Source organism: Enhydra lutris, unplaced genomic scaffold (assembly GCF_002288905.1).
Source record: "Enhydra lutris kenyoni isolate GAN:26980312 unplaced genomic scaffold, ASM228890v2 scaffoldscaffold17, whole genome shotgun sequence".
NCBI classification, from domain to species: domain Eukaryota; kingdom Metazoa; phylum Chordata; class Mammalia; order Carnivora; family Mustelidae; genus Enhydra; species Enhydra lutris.
In genome coordinates this window covers 12,964,697-12,985,885 of record NW_019154101.1, presented here as the reverse complement: position 1 = coordinate 12,985,885, position 21,189 = coordinate 12,964,697, and the positions used below count along the sequence as shown (strand labels likewise).

At 40.0% G+C, this 21,189-nt stretch overlaps 1 protein-coding gene across 1 annotated transcript in view; it reads left to right on the top strand.

Annotated features, from left to right (window-relative positions):
- LOC111147671 (ROS proto-oncogene 1, receptor tyrosine kinase) overlaps nucleotides 1-21,189 on the top strand; it is a 123,896-nt gene that overhangs the window by 14,444 nt on the left and 88,263 nt on the right. The window contains 12 exon segments of the mRNA XM_022503877.1: nucleotides 938-998; nucleotides 5,929-6,077; nucleotides 6,295-6,433; nucleotides 9,583-9,784; nucleotides 10,438-10,514; nucleotides 11,966-12,088; nucleotides 12,256-12,440; nucleotides 13,387-13,484; nucleotides 16,268-16,764; nucleotides 18,063-18,317; nucleotides 19,060-19,170; nucleotides 20,190-20,368. Coding sequence (XP_022359585.1) covers nucleotides 938-998; nucleotides 5,929-6,077; nucleotides 6,295-6,433; nucleotides 9,583-9,784; nucleotides 10,438-10,514; nucleotides 11,966-12,088; nucleotides 12,256-12,440; nucleotides 13,387-13,484; nucleotides 16,268-16,764; nucleotides 18,063-18,317; nucleotides 19,060-19,170; nucleotides 20,190-20,368 — 2,076 coding nt within the window.

Sequence of the window (21,189 nt, the reverse complement as noted above, 5' to 3'; positions counted from 1 at the left end):
CTTTCCTTTTCCTTTTTCCTTTCCTTCTCCTTCCTTCCTTCCTTCCCTCCTTCCTTCTTTCTAACGAATGCTAATGCATCTGTTAAGAGTTGCAGGAAGTTTATGTCTGGGTCATGAAAATGTTTACTGTTTTAAGTTAATGAAGTAAAATGCTAATCATTACTAGATTTTTGTAGACCTTAAAATGTAACATTAGTATTAAGATATTCATTAAAATGTCCAAATTACTATGAAATTTAGTAAGTTTTTAATTTCTGAAGCAAAGCATGAGTATATAAAATAAATAGACATCATTTTAGGCTAGAGTTTTTGGGTTATTAACTCACTAAACCTTTGACCAAGATGGCAAACATTTAATTGCATTGTTGAACTCAGCGCCTTCTGACATTGTGGGATGTCACTCATTAGAGGATCATGAAATCAACTTAGTGAATAAAGAGTCACGACAAACAAAATGAAAGAACAGACTAGAACAGAACATGTATGATTGCATCACAGGTGTGGGATTTTTTAATGGGATGAACTTGTTCTAAAATTAGATGTAGTGATGATTGCACAGTTCCGTGAATATATTAAAAAACACTGAATTCTGTACTTTAAATGGGTGAATTTTATAGCATATGAAATATGCCTCAGTAAAAGTGTTAAAAAAAGGGGAAAAAAAGTAAGTACTGTTTCCAGATTTTTTCCCCCCAACATGTATGTGTGTAATATGTTGTTTGTTAAATGTCTTTTGGAATTTGGGACGTGGTCGGAAAAGTTTGAAAGATGTTCTTCTAATCCCACTAGCAAATGGAAACTTAAAGGATTGCAGTTGAAAGAATTGATAGAAAGGTATACTTATATACCAGGCACTTGAATGTCACGACGTAGTTGAAATGTATCAGCAAAAGCAGGAGGAAGGCTACACTGACTGGGATGGTACATGTCTCTACAGCGAGAATCCTGCGAGGTCGGCTGCAGCAGTGCTAAAGGTGCATTTGAGGAAGAAGTGCTAGGTAAGCGGTCATATGCAATGATTATTCAAAATACTGGATACCACTCTAGGGACATATGTAAGGAGAATGGGCCATCTCTTCAAATATTTAGACTTCTACATCTCAGCCTTAGAAAAAATTATAAATAATATGATATGATATGATATGATATGATGTGATTTCAAATGTGGAAGCCATTGTGATAGAAACTCAGGAAGACTCTTCTTCTAGGGGAAAATAGGGGGAACACAGCACCTGACTGAGGTTTAGGATTTGAGGTTCTGCCCTCAGTTCGGTAAGTGAAATCACTTCCATCCTAATGAAAGAAACGACTATGGATCCTAAGCAGATTGATGTCAGGAAATGCCACTATTTTAATGAACCCAAAACACAAGAATATTTTATTTAATGTGCATTTAATTGTTCGGCTACCAGGTAGTCAATAGAGTAGCTACAACATGCATAGATCCCTACAAAGCTCCGGGAAATTCACTGAACGTATAGAAGCTACACTTCTCGCTTTTAGATTTTGAGTAAGTAGGGTACTAAGCTGTATGTGTCCAGCTCCCTCTGTCTGATTTCAGAGCAGGTTGGGTGTGTCTAAATGGCTTTGTCCTAGTGTGTTAATTCTCTAGTCGTTTCTGAAGGACCAACTCTTTGATAAGTCACAACCTCGGTGTTACTAGTTTTCTCTTCCAGAATTTCCAGGATCTTCCTCCCAGTAAGAGATAGATAGCTCTTTTCAGACAGGGAAATGATTGATTATTCCATAAATTGTAGTCTTTGTTTCAAAGGCTTGCTCCTTGCTCTTGGTGGCCAGTAGAAATTGGGAGGGTCTTGCCTTGCTGTCCTGATTTGCTTCTGTCCTTTAGACAGAAGCACGTTGACATTTCTGTGCAGAGATATATCACTATGTTACATTCTTTTCCTACTGTGCAGTGGGAGTTAGATATGGATAAAATTTGTGTTCTGTGGCTTCCAAACTGTGTACCGAGTTACCCCAGTGCATTTTATCTACCTCATAGGAAGGCATGGGTCATTTTGAACATTCAAGGGAAACATAGGATAGTTGACATTTTCTGGACATCCTTGGAACTACCAGTTGGAGGTAGTTTATGGTATAAACAATGAAATGCAGTACATTCCTTTCTATAGCAATCTTTGCAATGCTGAGTTTTCTTTTCTTTTTTTTTTTAAGATTTTATTTATGTGACAGAGAGAGATCACAAGTAGGCAGAGAGGCAGGCAGAGAGGGTGGGGGAAGCAGGCTCCCCGCTGAGCAGAGAACCTGATGTGGGGCTGGATCCCAGGACCCTGCGATCATGACCTGAGCCAAAGGCAGAGGCTTAACCCACTGAGCCACCCAGGCGCCCCAATGTTGAGTTTTCTGAAGATTGCTGTGATAAAAAGCAAAGACCATAAAAAACTCAGTCTGGAACAGGAAATGTTGATGATGGTGCCCAGTCTGATTATAATATTGAGAAATTGTGCCGTCCCCAATAGGAGGAAAATCAGTTACATTTCTGTTTGCTAATAATGAACAGTCTGTAAAGGAAATTAACAAAGCAATTCCATTTACAATAACATCAATAAACATAAAATATTTAGGAACTAACTTAACCAAGCAGGTGATAAACTTATAAAATAAAAATTATAAAACATTTCTGAAACAAATTAAAGAAGACATAAATAGACATCCCATATTCATGGATTGAAAGAAAATACAGTTAATATGTCAATGCTTAAAGCAAAGCAACCTACAGACTTAATGTAATCCCTATCAAAATCCCAGTATCTTTTGCAGAAATAGATCCTTTTGAAAATTCATATAGAATCTCCAAAGACCCCCAAATCTTAAAAAGAAGAACAAGGTGGGGGCACCTGGGTGGCTCAGTCATTAAGCAGTTGCCTTCAGCTCAGGTCATGATCCCAGGGTCCTGGGATCGAGCCCTGAATCGGGCTCTCTGCTCAGCGGGGAGCCTGCTTCTTCCTCTCCCATTCCTCCTGCTTGTGTTTCCAGTCTTGCTGTGTCTCTCTCTGTCAAATAAATAAATAAATAAAATCTTAAAAAAAAAAAAAGAAGAAGAAGAACAAAGCTGCATTACCCACGCTTCCTGATTTTAAATGTATCGCAGTAATAGAGATAGACATTTAGACAAATGGACTAGAACAAAGACCAGAAATGAATCCTGTATAGATGGTCAAATGACTTCTGACAATGGTGCCAAGACTTTTCAATGGGGAAAAGACAATTTTTTCAAGAAATGGTGCTGGAAAAACTGGAGATCCATGTGCGAAAGAATGAAGTTGGACCTTATAGAATATCATATGAAAAAATTAACTCAAAATGGATTAATGACTTAAATACAAGACCTAAAACTATAAAACTCCTAGAAGAAAAAATAGAGCAAAAGCTTTTCAACGTTGGATTTTTCAATGACTTCTTGGACATGACACCAAAGGCACAGGCAATGAAAGATGAAATGGACTGGACTTCATGAAATTTAAAAAATATATACATCATCAGACACTACCAACAGAGCAAAAAGGCAACAATGGAATGGAAAAAATATTTGCAAATCATATATCTGATAAGGGGTTAATATCCAGAATATATAGAAACTCCTAAAATTGAACAACCAAGCAAACCAAACAATCCAATTAAAAAATGGGCAAAGGATCTGAATAATTTCTCCAAAGAATATATATGAATGGTCAATAAGCACATGAAATGATATTTAACATCACTAAATGATTAGGGAAATCCAAATCCAAACTAGAACTAAATACCACCTCACATTCATTAGACTTGTTACCCTTAAAAAAAAAACCCAGAAAAATAAAAGTTTAGATGAGGATGTGAAGCAGTTGGAATCCTTGCCCACCATTAGTGGGAATGTAAAATTATACAGCCTCTGTGGTAAACAGCATGGCGGTTGTTCAAAAAATTAAAGACAGAATTACCATAGAATCTTGCAATTCCACCTGTATGTACATACTCAAAGTGGGATCTTGAAATGATATTTATACACTGATATACACCTCTCGTTGAATTCACAATAGCTAACACATGAAAGCAATCCAAGGGTCCATTGACAGATGAATGGATAAGGAAAATTTGATGTATACATACATACAATGGAATGTTCTTCAACCTTAAAAAGAAAGAAAATTGACACCTGCTACCACGTGGATGAACCTTGAGGATATTATGTTAAGTGAAATCAGCCTGTCACAAAAAGACAAATATTGTTTGATGCCCGTACATGATGTATTAGAGTAGTCAAAGTCATAGAGACAGAAAGTAGAATGGTATTTGCCAGGGATTACAAGGAGGCAGAATGGGGAGTTAATGTTTAATGAAGAGTTTCAGTTTTGCAAGATGAAAAGCGTTCTGGATATGAATGGTGGTGACCATTGCACAACAATGTAAATGTACTCAGAACCATGAACATACTTAAAAATGGTTAAGATAGTAAATTTTATGTCATGTGTATTTTACCACAATTAAAAACTGGGGGGGAAAGCAAGCTGAAGCATAGTATTAGTCACAATTTTGGAAGATAGAAAAAGTAGAGTAAAATAACTTCATCCCAGTGGAACATACCATTCCAAATTCTTGCCTTTTGTTCATGGCCCGGAAGTAGCAACAATAAGTGTGCGTTGCCAGTTGTAACACTGATGTAGGAAAGACTTTAAGGTTTGAAGCCAATGGCCAAGAAAGAATTCTTGAGGCATCTTTGGTGCAAAAAGGTGGTTTTGTTAAAGCACAGGGATAGGACCTATGGGTAGAAAGAGCTGAGGGGTGGTGACTTATATATTTTCAAGTGGGAAGGGAGCTCGGGATAGCATAAGTCTCTCCTGAATTTTGGAAGCAAATTTTTCAGGACCTTGAGGAGGGTTAACTACTGTTGGGAAAAGGTAATTTATTACTGTCCACTGAAACCTTAAGTCATGAGACCCTCCAGATATAGATCAGTGGGTCATATGCTTGGAAGATGAGTGCCAACATGTATCTTGGGGAGTAGAGATAAAGGAAGTTTCTAAAATAATTTTTATACTTAAAGAAGATCTTCAGGTACCTGGAGTCCGGCTAAGACTGCCTTTTGCTCTTACCAAAGTGTCAGTATTGAGGCAGTTGAATCCCTAGAGGAATGTTACTCTGCCTCTTTCAAGGACTTGTCAATGGCCTATAAGTATTAAGGAAGTTTAATAATTTTTCTTCTGCCTTTGTTTCCCACATCAAGTTTACTGATTTTAGAAGTCACAAAATATTTTATAATATAGAACAACTGAATGTAGAATCATTTGAAGTAGAATTACTTGAACATATAAAAATAATTTATTGGGAGGCATCTGGGTGGCTCATTGCATAAGCCTCTGCTTTCAGCTCAGGTCATGATTCCAGGGTCCTGGGACTGAGCCCTGAATCCTACATTGGGTTCCCTGCTCAGCAGGGAGACTGCTTCTCCTTTCCCACTCCCTCTGCTTATTCTCTGTCTCTTTCTCTGTTAAACAAATAAATAAAATCTTAAAAAAATAATAATTTATTGACAAGATGAGCAACAGCAACAGGATTGTAGTGTAAAGTTTAACAAACATCTTGGGATACATGTTCTGGAACAATGGATGGTTCTGACAGGTACCATCCATGCCCTTGGCACCTAGCAAGGAAGGTGTATTGTAAGAGAAAACTACAATATTCCATGTTGCTTACCTGTAAAAAAATGAAAGTAGTGAATTCCATGGGGAAAACAAGATGCCAGACTGTCTAACTGATTTTTAAAAACAAACCAACTGAGTATGTGCATCATTTATTATTCTGGTAAGTTATTGTGGCAATATGTAGTTGTGACCAGAGACTCTTGAGAGCCCGACATGAAACAGACACCTATCTCCTGACTTGACAGACAGAGGGACTTGGTGAATGAAGTCCTGTTTTCTCCCTCAGAAAATGCCAATTTCCCCACTGCACCCTTTGCTTCTTCCATTGGAAGCCACCGTGTGACCTTACGATGGAAACCTGCCAACATCTCTGGAGTAAAATACATCATTCAGTGGAAATATGCACAACTTCCTGGAAGCTGGACTTATACCGAGGTATGAAAAGTTGCCTACGTACATGCACATAGATTTTTTTTTTTTCAAATTACTAGAAGTTCCCAATTGCTACAGATTATTATAGGCATAAAGACATTCTAGAGAAAATTCAAGTATAAGATGAGTGGTTGGATTAGATGCACTCCTCTGTGGTCTTGAGCCACACGGTGCAGTGGGGATTCTATAAATGCTGATTACTAATCTCTCCCTGACATAGGCTGTGTCCAAGCTCTCATACATGGTGGAGCCCCTGCATCCCTTCACTGAGTATGTTTTCCGAGTGGTCTGGATCTTCACAGCCCAGCTACAGCTGTATTCTCCACCAAGTCCCAGTTACAGGACTCATCCTTATGGAGGTATGGTGTGTCTCTGTTGCTCATGAAATAAGGAGATGATTCCAAAGCTTAAGTTTAGTTTGTTTCTATTTTAAATAATGAAATAAATTATTCCTTCATCCGTTGACCCATCCAGTAATTGAGTACCTAACCATGTACCCCTTAGTGTTCTAGGGACTCAGCATGGCTCTGTGATCAGTACCACACTCCCTAATCTTGTGAAGCTCACCTTTTGGTGGAGAAGACATGCTCTAAGCAGTTAACATAATATAATAACAAAAGTATATTGTAAGTGGGAAAGTGCTGCTCTGTACAATGGTAAGAAGGGCATTTTGAACAGGATCTGTCCATTAGGGGCTTGCAAATGGGGCACAAGGGTGACAGATGGTCAGGTCGCAGTATTAAATAAGGTAGCAGAATAAGCCTCCATAAGCCATTAACAGTTAAGGACAGTTTGAAAGCAGAGAAGTAATTGTTTCACATGCTTCTGAAAAAGATAGTTGTGAAAGAATGAGACTGGGAAGCCAGGGGTACAGTAGCCAACCTGGAGGTTAGGATAATACTTGGACATTTTATCAGCCAGGATATTAAAAAAACATTGCATCTATCTTGGACTGTTTCTGATTTTTTTTCTTTTGAAGATGTGACTTCCACACCAGGTAAAGGGGTCAAACCTAGAGCATTTTAGGGGAATGCATGTCTGGACATTGCAGGAGTATCCTGTGGTGCCCTTCCCCTCGAGGTTAGCTGACTGAACCTGTGGGGATGTACTCCAGGCCAGGTGTTAGGTGTCCTGACTGCTCAGTTCTGGAGATGCGGCAGTGAGCACAGAGCCTCACACTGAACTAGGCTGTGGACCACTGAACTAGGCTGTGGACCTACGCACAGCTAGACAGCTGAGAAGCTGGTGATGGCATTTTCCCCTTTCCCTGATTTACGGTCCTTACTACTTATCAGATTTTAGGCTGTGTGTGGCCACCTCTCCTGATTACTCCCTGGCCATCCTCCAAAGCTTGAGTCAGACACTGGCTAGAACAATATTTGAAATGTTCCAGATTGGAGTGGAATACATGGATCTTTCTTTGTTCAAAGCAATGCCTCATGTATTCCAATAGTGTCAGGAGATTTTTCTGATGCTGGAGAGGTAATATGATCCAGGGCCCATGCCTAGTCAAATCAAAATAATAAGAAGGCAAATTTTGCTTTCTCGTTCCGAGCCTTTCTTCTGGATTCACAAGCCCTCATGTCCTCCAGGTATTCTAGACCTACACTGGGTGACATTTCCGTGGATAGACCTCATTCCTCAATTCCTTCTCACTTTTCTTTCTTTCTTTCTTTCTTTTTTTAAAGATTTTATTTATTTATTTGACAGACAGAGATTACAAGTAGGCAGAGAGGCAGGCGGGGGGTGGGGAAGCAGGCTCCCTGCTGAGCAGAGAGCCCAATGTGGGCTCGATCCCAGGACCCTGAGATCACGACCTGAGCTGAAGGCAGAGGCTTTAACCCACTGAGCCACCCAGGTGCCCCTCTTCTCACTTTTCTAGCCACATTAAAACGTATAGTTACCTGTTTTGTGATCCACGCCTCATGGCCCTCTTCTCCTTTCATGATGGGAAATGTATGATTTAGGTAGTATTATTACCTTTTAATTGAGGCCCTTATGAAAATAATTTCTTAACCAAGTAGAATGGTTAATAGGCAAGGAATATCTTGCCCACCCTGACTGGCCTTTCGGGGAGGACTTTTGTGGGAGAGATTCGGACATTAATCACAACTCACCTTGTGGGTGGCATCCAACTTGCTCAAAGTGGAGTGGATAGTATCTGAACATTGACCCTAATGAATTGGGTTTTCTGACATCTTGATTTCAATTAGTGAAAGATGATTCATACCCGTTGGTTCGCCAAGGTGACTGAGTGCAGGGAGCCGAGGAGTGGATACAATGATGTTTGTGTTTGCCAAGGATTGGTCTGAGAGTTAAGGAGGAATCATATTGGAGAAAGGCTGACAGATCAATAAATGGCCTTTTTTTTTTTTTAAAGATCTTATTTATTTATTTGACACAAAGAGGGATAGTGAGACAGAGAGCACAAACTGGGGAAATGGCTGGCAGAGGGAGAGGGAGAAGCAGGCTCCCCACTGAGCAGGGAGCCCTACCCTCTGGCTCCATCCCTGGATGCTGGGATCACCACCTGAGCTGAAGGCAGAGGTGCCCCTAAACAGGCCTTTTAAAAATTCATCCAATGTGAAGGCTGCACTGTCTTATTTCTACCAACTCTCCTGAGTCAGGTGTGGCCGACGGAGACTGTTTGCCAACTGTGCTCAAGGGAGGGAAGTCTACACAAGAAAGAAGTAACGTCAGAGTGTGTCTTTCTACAGGAAGAGGAAATGAAAGGGTGTGGTCTCAGGGGGCTGGAGGTATGCAAATAGGTGGAGGCAGGAATGGCAGGCTGTTAGATCTTTTGTTTTTCTTTCTGTTCTTTGCTACTTTGGTAGCTTCTTAAGTCTAGAAGTGAATGCTTAATGAATTAATACGTGTTCCTTTAATCCCTCACAAGGGAGAGGATGCTGCTAAAGCACAGTGAACTTGGATTCCTAGGGACCTTGGGAGCTGTGGGGAGGACGGGCAGTCCAGGTCTGCAGAGCTGATGTCCGCAAGAGGGAGGCACACTGTTCTGATTCAGGCTTATCTGAGCCCGTATCTTTAGCTGTGACTGGTCAGGCTTTAGCCAGCACTCCAGTGAGTGAAAAGGCCCACGATTTAGATTTACTTCCTTCAACTCCTGTTAATCATTGACTCCTGTTTTGTTATAGATTCTCTTCTTGTTAGGAACTGGGTCCCACCCCACAGTTTCAACTCACTCAGATCTCTGCAGACTTCGGATAACTTTGTTCTAGACCATTTATCCTCTTTGCATCCTTGCCCCTTCATAAATTAGATGCAAAGGAAATAACGTTCGGTAGAGGCCCTTAGGAAGGTAGCCAACTGGTCTCATTTAGGGAACAAGAGTTGCAGCTCCTAGCTGTAGTACCACCTTCTATCCCTTATTTTGAATATTAATAAAAATATTTAATTTACACTTCAAAAGATAAGACTCTTTCCCCCATGCTATTTACATTTTTTTGGTTGTACAGTTTCCTGCTCACCGTGTCACCATTACCTCTTCTAGTTCCTGAGACTGCGCCTTCCATTAGAAATATTGAGAGCTCGAGTCCAGACACCGTGGAAGTCAGTTGGGCTCCACCCCAATTCCCAGGAGGACCTATTTTGGGTTATAACTTAAGGCTGATCAGCAAAAATCAACAATTAGATTCAGGGACACAGAGAACCAGTTTTCAGTTTTACTCCACTCTACCAAATACCACCTACAGGTAAGAACGAAGTAGGGCAAGGAAGAGGGAGCCAACATGGCTGTGGGCATGATCATTATTTAAGAAATATGGCCCCAAAGTCATTTAAATGTATTTGGAAAACTCTCATTGACTTTGTGCTGTTGGGTTGATGTTACTGTAATTTTCCTCAAGTTTGTATGTTTGTTGGACTACAGTGTCCTAAGCAAAAACATTCTGAAGTATTTCTTTTGTATTCAGAGGGCCTTACAAATAGGCACACATAAAGACATCACGAACACCATAAATACCATTTCTTCATTTAACCCAACAGGAAAAAAAATAAAGAGGTAAAATTCTGTTAGTGGTGTTTTTTCATTAACCATTGGGGGATTATTTTATTATTGTTAGCTTTTCCAGCATTTACTAAGGCCTCTTTAAATTAGGGTAGGAATGGGGGTCATGCAGATAGCAGAGTTCAGTTTTTGACCTCTGTGACCCTGAGCTGTTCTCTGCAGAATGCAAACAAGGTCGTGATTGATGGTCATCTCAGGGCTGAGCCCTGGGACTGGGTAACTAGATACATACATTGCCACATTGTTCTTTAAATAGAAATATTATTGCTCCTTCTCTTTTTATCTCATGTTCACACCATGCCATGTGAAACACATCTCTCTAAATTGTTTTTGGAATAGGTTTTCCATTGCTGCTGTAAATGAAGTTGGTGAGGGGCCGGAAGCAGAATCTAGTATTTCCACTTTATCCTCAGCAGGTACAGCCTGGGAGTGCCCCTTCTGTTACTCGGGAACTGGGGGTGTGGCAAGAGTGGGTTCCGATCTCAGAGTCCTGGCTCATCTGGTTTGTCCTAAGAACCCTACCTCTTCTCCCCAAATCAATACTGTCTTTTGGGACTTGGTAAGCTCCAATTTTAAATGAATCCCATTGAGTAGTTGACCAAATAGAAGTTATTGGACCCAAAGGTTTTAAATGAGCATGTAGGAATTTCAGAATTTGTATGAAAAATATAGGGATAAGAAAATGGCCTCATACGAATCCTTAGTTTCAGATGAAATCACTCGTGATTATGACTTACCTTGAGTGCTTAGGGATACGTGTCATCTTTCTGCCCCTCCCCCATTTTGTACTATGTATCATCAATTAATACATATCAGGTACCTTTTTCTTCCATTCTCTGTTAGGTTTTTAAATGTATCTGGTCTGAATAATTTAAGTTTTACCATTTCAAATATTCAATCTACCAAGTTAGCTTTTGTTATTATTTTGTAAGTACTATTTTTTTTCACTTTGGCATATGAATGAGTGCCTGAGAGATTGAATACTTACTGTTTGATGTGTGGGAAAAATAATAAATGAAAATGCTTTCTAAGAAGCACTGGAAATATTCTGGAGACACGAGTAGGAGCCTTGAACAACACAGAAAGATTCAGAATTCTAGGAATCTGTTTTCTATTTTCACCAGAATTCCTATTTGCTGAATGGATGGCCTGTGCCCCAATCTGCACACGTCTTTGGTATTGAGTGTCTGCTATCATCAGCCTTTGGTTTTTTGGCTGTTCCAGGACTCTAGGAAAGGAGAGGCATTTTTGTTATGCAAGAAGCATCTGAAGGACGAGTTAAATATAGAGCAGGTTTAAGGCTGTTGTTCCTGCAATTATTACATAACTTTAATTAATTGCCCTTCATGGACTTACCCTGCACCAGTCTCCAGCTGAGTGGGACGTCAAGCAGAGTTCTGCAGTCCTCAGAATTCATTGCTCTAAGGACTTTTCTCCAGCCTCAAAGGGAGAGATAATTGAAGACCAAACAGAGACAACTGATGTCTGTCTGGTGTTACGCAATAGCTCAGTCTGGCTGGGGCTGGACCACCTCCCTGGAGCACTCACATTCTCAGGGCTGTGGATAATGAGCAGAGCTCCGGCTGGCCCAACGACGTTGAGAATGGTGATCCCTTACGTGGTCTGATTTTGTCAGCGTTTAGGGACACGTACATATAAAGCCTACTTGATTGACCCTATACTGCCCGCCCCCCGTCATGGAATGATGTGATTTATGCTGCAGTTGAAATGCCCCTGGTGCCTTCAGAGAAAAATCTGACCAGCCTCTTTTGAGCATTAGTTGCCTTGCTTTGAAGGGTGGTAATGATTTTTTTGTGTGTCGATGTGCATGTGGTTGGTCTGCCTATAAATCATGTTATTGTTTTAGTTCAAGAAGAGGAACAGTGGCTCTTTTTATCCAGAAAATCTTCTGTAAGAAAGAGATCTTTAAAACATTTAGTAGATGAAGCCCATTGCCTTCATTCAGAGGCTATACACCATAATATTACAGGTCAGTATGATTGAAAGAAATGTTTCCTTCATGAGAAAAAAAAAAAGACCCAGACTGACTTCTATTTTGATCTCCTTATTGAAAATTAAAGAAATAAATTTTCTGTCACATAAAGTTCTTTTTGGTTGTGATATTGTAACACACATGTGTTTGCATGGCTCTTCTAGGAATATCCGTTAATGGTCACCAGCAAGTTGTCTATTTCTCAGAAGGGACTCTAATATGGATGAAAGGGGTTGCCAACATGTCTGATGTGTCTGACCTGAGAATTTTTTACAGAGGTTCAGGATTAATTTCTTCCATCTCCGTAGACTGGCTTTATCAGAAAATGTTTTTCATCATGGATGAACTGGTTAGTCTGAGGATTTAATGTGAATAATTAGATATTGACACTCACATGCATATCTTGATGTATCTACAGGGAAACATAGTTCTTTCACTCAGAAAATACTCAATGAGTATTTACTGGGTTTTAGACATTAGGTTGGCACTGAGTCCTAGATCTGGTCTATAGGAAGTTCTGGACTTTGCCTAAGATGACCTACTGTTAAATCACCTTTATTTGTGATTTTTCAAAGCCACAAGTTTATTGCATTAATGATAATTCATTTTTCATAAGAGAGTGGTGGTACCTGTGCTATCACCGAGTAAGACTACCGATCATGAAGAAAATCAGCTGTAGGCATTTTAAATTATATAATAAACAAGGGTAACTTCAGTAGTCTCAGGAAGTACCATATTACTGAAATCTTTGAGAAGACAGTCCTGATCTGTTTCAACGTTCCTTCTTTCAAAGGGACAGGCTTATTACAATCACCATGACTGGAAGTCTATAAACTTGGATACAACTTAAATTTTAAAAATAGTTGAGGAGTGTCTGGCCAGCTCAGTCGGTAGAGCTTATGACTCTTGATCTCAGGGTTTTAAGTTTGGGCCCCATGTTGGGTGTAGAAATTATTAAGAAAAATAAAAAAGAAAAAGAAAAAGAAAAAAAATCTTTAAAAAATTCGATTGGTTCCACAAACCAGGAAAACAGGTATTTGTATTTCATTGATATAAACAGGATGCACATCTGTTAGGATATAAGATATAAAACAGACTTTTATGAGGTTTTTTTTTTTTATACTTTGAAAAGTGATCAGTGACTAGCACAATTCTAAGCACAGAAGAGGTTCTCAGGAAATACATGTGCTTAGGGAGGGGATGGAGGGGTGGGGGACGCATTAAAAAAGAAATACTTGCTTGCCAAACTGAATACAGACAGACACTGATCTACAGATACATGCTTGATTCTCTAGGTGTATGTCTGTGATTTAGGAAACTGCTCGAACGTTGAGGAAATTACTCCTCCCTCAATTACTGCACCTCAGAAAATTGTGGCTGATTCGTACAATGGGTAAGTGTTAGCCTTATGAGTTCTCTTCCTTGGCAAGAATCTTTGGGAAACTTGCTTGATAATGAAACATCATAGAACCAGAGAAGGCAATCTATGTATCTTATTTCAAATGTAATTAAATCTAGGCAAAGTTTGGATTTGAGAGAGAGAGAGTGCAGAAGCTAGGGAGAGAGGCAGAGGGAGAGGGAGAAGCAGACTCCTCCTGAGCAGGAAGCCTCACACTGGGCTTGATCCCAAGACCTTGGGATCATGACCTCAGCCAGAGGTAGCCACTTAAGTGGCTGAGCCACCCAGGTACCCCAGCGAATTGATCTTAAAAAAAAAAAAAAATGTTGCTCATTATTGATCTGAAATCAAATTCTCTATTCACATTCACTCATAATTTACTGGGTACTTATTTTGTCTTACTTTGTCTTAATTTGTCTTGTTACTTAAGTTTGAATGAATCACTGATTCGAGAATATGTTTTACAAACACCATGTTGTAGGGTGAGTCCTTTGGACTCCCTGAATCTTGTTTTTCTCAGTTGTAAAAGTGTAAGATCCTATGAGATGGAATTTGCTGCTGGCATTAACCCCAAATGATTTGTTGTAAGTAAACTTCACCCACTAAATAAATAATAATAAATAAAATATTATATATAATAAACATAATAAAGGTAATAAACTTCACCCACTAAATCAGTCACGCAAAATGTATCTCAGTGAGGTCTTTGGTGGCTCTTTTTTCCATTAGATAAAATTGATTTGTGCTTAGATTTTGAACTGTGACTAGAAATGATGATGATAATATTAATTGGTAATTCTAAGTGTATTACTTCCAAAAATTCATTTAATTCTTGTTCAACCCTATGAGCTAGGCACTTTTATTATCTCAATTTTATGGCTAGGAAGGCACAGGTTAGTAATTGCCCAAGACCACACAGCTCTTTTGTGATGAAGCCAGTATTTAACCTCTAGGTCGTCTTCTGATCATCTCTTTATACACTAATAGAGTTTCTGTAAGATTCAGCATATAACTTTTAGCAACACTTTGTATGTAGTATCCCTAAGGAATTCCAGTTGTGTGAAATCACTTATTCTCCTGGCATTAGAAGTGGTTTCCTTTATGCTGTTATTTGCACCATTGAATTATTCACTCATTGAGTTTGTACTTACTCTAAACCTCTTTCCTTCTTCCCCACCCTGCTTCTTCTCCTTCTCACCCCTGCCCTTTCCCCCACCCACCCACCCCAGCTCTGTGTGCCTTCCCTCTCCAAAGTGGCAATGAGGGTTGAAGACCTGCCTTCTCTCTGCTTTTGCGCAAGGATTATAATCTTCACCCCAAATCTTCTTCCTCTTGTCTACTCTGAAGTCCATCTATGTTCCCTTAATAGCTTTGAAGTTGGAAAACTAAAGCAAACAATTAAGAGCCAAGTTCTTTCTGCTTTTTGCCTGCTATAACCCTCTCTTAAGGAAAAGGACATAGCTTCACATCTCAACATAAAATTTATATTTCAGTATGTTATTTTAGCACAGGGGTGGAGCATATTGCTAAAGATTTGGAGTAGTCATGGAGGAGAACAGGGATGGACTGAATAGGACAAGGAAAATAATTTGACAGTTGTAATGGCAGGTTGTAATCCTGTCAGTTCCAGGGGTTGTGAGAAGAGAGATTTACTAAGAAGAAGTATATATATATATATATTTTTTTTTTTTGAGAGAGAGAGGGGGATGGGGTGAGGCAAAGGGACAGGGGGAAAGATAGACTCTTAAGCAGTCTCCATGCCCGATGTGGAGCCCAATGTGGGGCTTGATCTCATGACCCTGAGATCTTGACCTGAGCCAGAATTAAGAGTCAGACGTTTAACTGACTGAGCCACCCAGGTGCCCCAGCAGAAGTGTACTTTTGTTAACATCTGTTTCCATGATCACAAATTCTAAATTAGCTTCAACCAAATTAATAGTTTTATGTTTTTTTAAAATATTATTTACAGATTTGGTTTATCAATGAAATATTTTGGTGATATTTTCTGTTTCATTATTAATAATGCACCTGCACCATTATCATGAGATTCGGCTCCAAATTAGGTAGTTTTTGTTTTGTTTTGTTTTGTTTTGTTTTTAATTCTTCCACTGGCTGCTTCAAGCACCTGGGTGGTCCATCCCAGCTGTTTTGCTGTCTTGTGGGGTATTTCTTCATGATTTGTAAAATGGTAGCTCTATTGCCCCACTTAATTGTAAATATTAAATGAGGAACGTAGCCCACTATAAAATGCAAGGTGATTTTGCTAGATATTTATAGCAAAATAATAACTGGTTTTGAAAAATGGGTTAAACGTTTTTGCTTTCTCTTATTTTATCCTTCACAGTGCTTGGGGAAAATGTATAGAAAGAATTAGATTTCAGAATATGTGCATTTTGGAGAAAAGTGTTTTACAATAAATAACATGTTTAGCCATGTCATTTTTATATACTATGCTTTCCTTTGAAAGCAGGCTTCATTAGAAAATCTTGAAGACCCTTTCTGTTCTTAAATTCTGATTCCTGATAAAGTCATCTATCTAATTGGAAGACAAAGCATTGTAAGCAAGGCTGAAATTTTCCAGTGTTCCAGCTTCTAACTTAATTGAATAGTGCATATCTTTAGTAAGTACCTTTACCCTTGTGCACCTTGGGACACCCTAGGCTTAGCGACTAGTGAGATAAATGGTTCTGATTGCATCACAGGACAAAGCAGGGGGCTGAGGTTACTCATCTGCACTTGCATTGGATCACATCAGGCTTCTTTTGATCCCATGTCAGGTATGTCTTTTATCTCCTGAAAGACGGCATTTATAGGGTAGCCCTCCCCGTGCCATCTGGTCGGGACTCAGAAGCCCTACGTATTGTGGAGAGTTGCACGTTGAAGGACTTTGCAGTGAAGCCCCAGTCCAAACGAATCATTTACTTCAATGACACCACTCGTGTCTTCATGTCGACGTTTCTGGACGGCTCCGCTTCCCACCTTGTCCTAGCTCATGTCTCCTTTGCTGAAGTGAAGAGCTTTGCATGTGAAAACTACGACTTCCTTGTCACAGATGACAAGGCCGTTTTCCAGCAGGACTCTCTCTCTTTTAATGAGTTCATCGTGGGATGTGACCTGAGCCACATAGAAGAGTTTGGATTTGGTAACCTGGTCATCTCTGGCTCCTATGCTCAGCCACACCCCCTGCCGGGCTGCCCGCAACAGTTCTCCGTGCTCTTTGGCTCCCACCAGGCCCTGGTTCAGTGGAAGCCCCCTGCCCTCGCCATAGGAGCCAGTGAGTGCCCCTCCCCAGCATTGCTGGAAGGAGGAAAAGTTTGAATTGCTTGACATTGTGCCTCACTTTTGAGAACCTGTATGTGACTGATTATTCAGTCATCAACCAGAAGTGCTATTTAGGTCCAGAAAAAGTGCTTATACATTTGTTCTGCGTTTATTGGTTTCACACTAGGAGGATGTCTATATTTCTTGTGTATATCCCAACACAGTAGTTGCAACATTTATTGAATGTCTTCCAGGAGGCAGGCACTAACATTCTGGTCTGAGTGAATATGTTAGCCAGAGGGATAGAGCAGATGGATTAAGATTTGTATCCATCCAGACCTTGCATGAATTGGAACAACTTCCTAAAACTCTGTGAACTTGAACTTCCATCTCCAGACAGGTGGTGTGTGTGGAAGGTAGGCAGGTGGGCTTTGGAGCCAGCCTGCATGGATTCAACGGCTGGTCTTGTCCTTTTTTAGTAGAATAATCCATTGGCACATTACCTAAATGTTCCATGCATTGGTTTTCACTCCTAGAAAATGGGAGCGTTAATTCTGTCTTTCATTGGGATTGTCACACAGATTAAATTAAGGTGCATCAGTAGACCACGTAGCATGGTATCTAGCATAGAGGTCGGCAAACTTTTTCTCTAAAGGAAGGACTAGATAGTACGTGTGCTCAGCTCTGTGGACCATATGGTCTCTGTCATAGCTACTCAAGTCTGTCGTTGAGTGTGTAAACAGCCCTAGATAATATGTAAATGAGGAACTGTGGCCGTTCCAGTACAATTTTATAGACAAAAACAGGCAGATTTGGCCTGTGGGCTGTCGTTTGCCAACTTCTGGTCCTAGAGTATTTAGCAAACATGGGCTATTTTTGACTTGAAGACAAAGCTAATTATGCCCGTTTGCTGTATATTTGCACTACTCTAGAGACAATTTTTGTTGTTGCTGTTTGGTTTTGTACAGATTGGGCTTCTAGGAGGAAGATGCTATGCAAACATTGAGAATTATATTAGAGATTCATCATTAAACATTTGTTTATTAGGAGCATGACTACACCTGGGGGTGTTATTTGACACCCCTCTGATTTTTTGCAGCCACACATCTAGCTTTGACTGAGCTTTGACTCTGATTTGTTGGAAATGGTGTCCCCTTCGAGGGAGCCCACACTATGGTGTGGCTGGAGCGGACAGTGTCCCAGTCGTATGGTCAGACCAACCTAGCGGGGTAGCATGTTTTACTGGCCTGTTACCCTTCCACTCAAGATGAAGCTGTAGATGAAGTCACTGGTAATTGTTTGCTCTTGCCTGTTGCATCCTTGTGAGTATTATTGTTTAACTCTTCTGATTAGGCCCCTCTGCCTGGCAGAACTGGATTTATGAGGTGAAAGTATCAACCCAAGACTTTCCTGAAATCACTCATGTTTTCTCGAACATCAGTGGGACCACACTTCATGTGCCCAAGCTGCAGAGTGCTACGAAATACGAGGTTTCTGTGAGAGCCAGTTCTCCCAAGGGGCCAGGCCCTTGGTCAGAGCCCTCGGTGGGTACAACCCTGGTGCCAGGTGAGAACATGTTCTGGATTCAGGGAGTAATACTGACAATGTAGGTTTATTACCTGTGTCCTTAAGACTCATCAACTCCAGTGTGGTAAAGAAACTGGAATAAGGATGCATGGATCTCTTGATTTTGTGTTTATTATCTGGATGAGGAAGGCAAATACAGCATTGTGTGATATTTAATTTATGTTTCTAAATTATTATCTTATCCTTTTCAAGATATTTTTAAGGAAATGATATAATTTTCTTCTTCTTTGTGGCTTTCTTCTTTCTTATGGTTTAAGAAGCAATAATACCCCTTGAACTCTGAAGGTCATGGGGAGAGAAGTTGAGGGGTGGTGAAATATACTGAACTCCACCCTGTTGGCTGAAAGAACATGGAAAGAGAATTATACCATTTATACTGCTGTTGTTATCACAATGACTTCTGGGTGCTCTGCATGGAAACATGGCAACCAGCAGCCAAAGGGGAAGGGGAAATTGTGCCATGACCATGACATTGCTATAGAGGCAACATTGCCACACAGTTCTCTTCACATTCAATTTCAATTATTTATGTAAAAATCAGAAAATATATTTAACATGACAGATAATTCTGTTAAACACATGTAATCACTCATATCCTTCCACTGTATTTTTCGAAGTAGATAGTCTTTTACTTTATAAAGAAAATCTTAGGGTATGAGATGTGTGCCTTAAAATGTGTGTTTTCTGTGATATTTCTTTTAATTTCCTTTTCACCAAACAGCTTCAGAACCACCATTTATCATGGCTGTGAGAGAAGATGGTCTTTGGAGTAAACCACTGAATAGCTTTGGCCCAGGAAAATTCTTATCCTCTGATATAGGAAATGTATCAGGTAAACACCAAATCCTTGCTCACTTGGATGTCAGATTTCTACATATAAGGCCTCCTAAGCTCTTCAGTATGTTCAAAGAACTGAGTGTTTTGGTATTAGGTCAATAATGAAAGGAAAAAACATGGACTGAACTACATAGCCAGTGATGCCATTAAGAAAATGTCAGTTCTCCCGTATGGATGTTATTTATTATTTCATAAAATGTGAGGCTATTTATTGATTTATGCCCATTTCAGTATGGCTTTGATATAGTTCTCCTGTATTTGAACCTCTCAATGTTATCTTGAGGTAACAGCCTATCTGCTTTCACTAAAACAGCTTGCTTAAGTAATTTACTATGTTTGCTATACGATTGAAGCAAGGAATGGTTGCGTGAAGTTCTGAGTGAAGTAGAAGAAAAAATTCCTTGACAAAGAGGTCTACTAAGTAATAAGTGGGTAATTTTGCCTAGAAGATCTTAGGATGAAGGAAAGTCTTCATTGTGAGATGATGATCAGTGACCTTGCCTGCAGATGACATCTCTCTAATCATGGGCATTATTTGTTCTATTTGCTGGGCCACTCAAAGTAAAACATTTCTGACCAGTAGAGGACAGTTGTCATAGCAGAAAGAATGATGCGTTGGAGTTGTCTTGAATCTGGGCTCCTACTCTTTTCATCTGGGAGGCCTCTGGCAGAACAGATGATCTCACTGAGTCTCAGGTTTACCAAGTCGAAAATGGGGATAATTCCTACTTCATATCTTTGTTTTTAGATTTAAGTGAGATATGTTAAGTGCCCAGAACCATGTTTGGCAAAGAGGAGGGGCTCAGTGAATATCAGTTCCTCTCCCTAGTCCTGGGGGTTGAGATTTTGAAAGAACACTATTGAAACATGGCTCACAGATCCCTGAAGTTCTAATGAGTATCATGTTAGTGTGCGCCTTAACATTATATGGAGGTGTATGTGTGATTTGTTGACTCACCGCGTTTATGCTGGAATGCACGAGAAATAACCGCTACCAATTCACTTTGTTTTGAGACATGGATTGGTATAACAACAGCCTCTACTACAGCGACATGAAAGGTGATGTTTACGTGTGGCTGCTGAATGGGACGGATATCTCAGAAAATTATCACATATCCAACATTGCAGGAGCAGGGGCTTTAGCTTTTGATTGGCTGGGTCAGTTTCTCTACTGGGCTGGAAAAACATACGTGGTAAGTTAAAGCTCAGCATTCTGGATGCTCTAGCACAATACTTATCCTCCAGTAACTTACATGTCATTTTCATGATTTTTTTTTCATATTTGTATACCACCTGTGCTATTATTTATTTAATATTCATCTTACTCAAATTTACTCACTTTTTAATTAAAAGGGATTATATGTAAAGGAAGCTTTCAATTGCTATTTGGTACACTAGTTATGTATTTTTAGTAATATCTTAAGTATATGAAAATGTTCATCTGTGGGTCAGTGTCCTGGAGGAAGGTGACACACTCCAAAGGCATGATTAAAGGAAACCCAATGAAGGGACTGTTTTCAAAGGTGTGGAGAGGGTTAAGGAAAATGAACAGAGGATGGTGAGGCATGTCCCCGGCTAGTAAGTGTGGGAAGATATAAGCACCTTCAGGCATGTGGGGGCTGGAGGGGAAGAATCTGGTGAAGGCTGGAGCTACAGAAGCTGCTGACCTGAGAGCCAGCCACTGTCAGGAGGTATGGTCTATCAAAGAGCGACCTGGGGGTAGAAGGACCCCAGTCCTTCTTTCCTTCTGCCTTCCGATCTTCTGCCGGTGCTTCCATTGGCTGAATGTCCTTGGAAGCCAGAGAATGAGTCCAGCTGATGCAGTCTACAGCACCAGCTCCTGGGGACACAGAGTCAGGCAGAGTAGGTGGGAAGTGTAGCTGGATGCAAAATGAAGACATCCTGCACATCGATGTAGTAGTCCACTTTGAAGAGACAGATGGTTAATGATGAGAATACTGGTCTGACCGATCAAGAAATATGGTACTGGAATCATTTTCTAATCCATTCATTT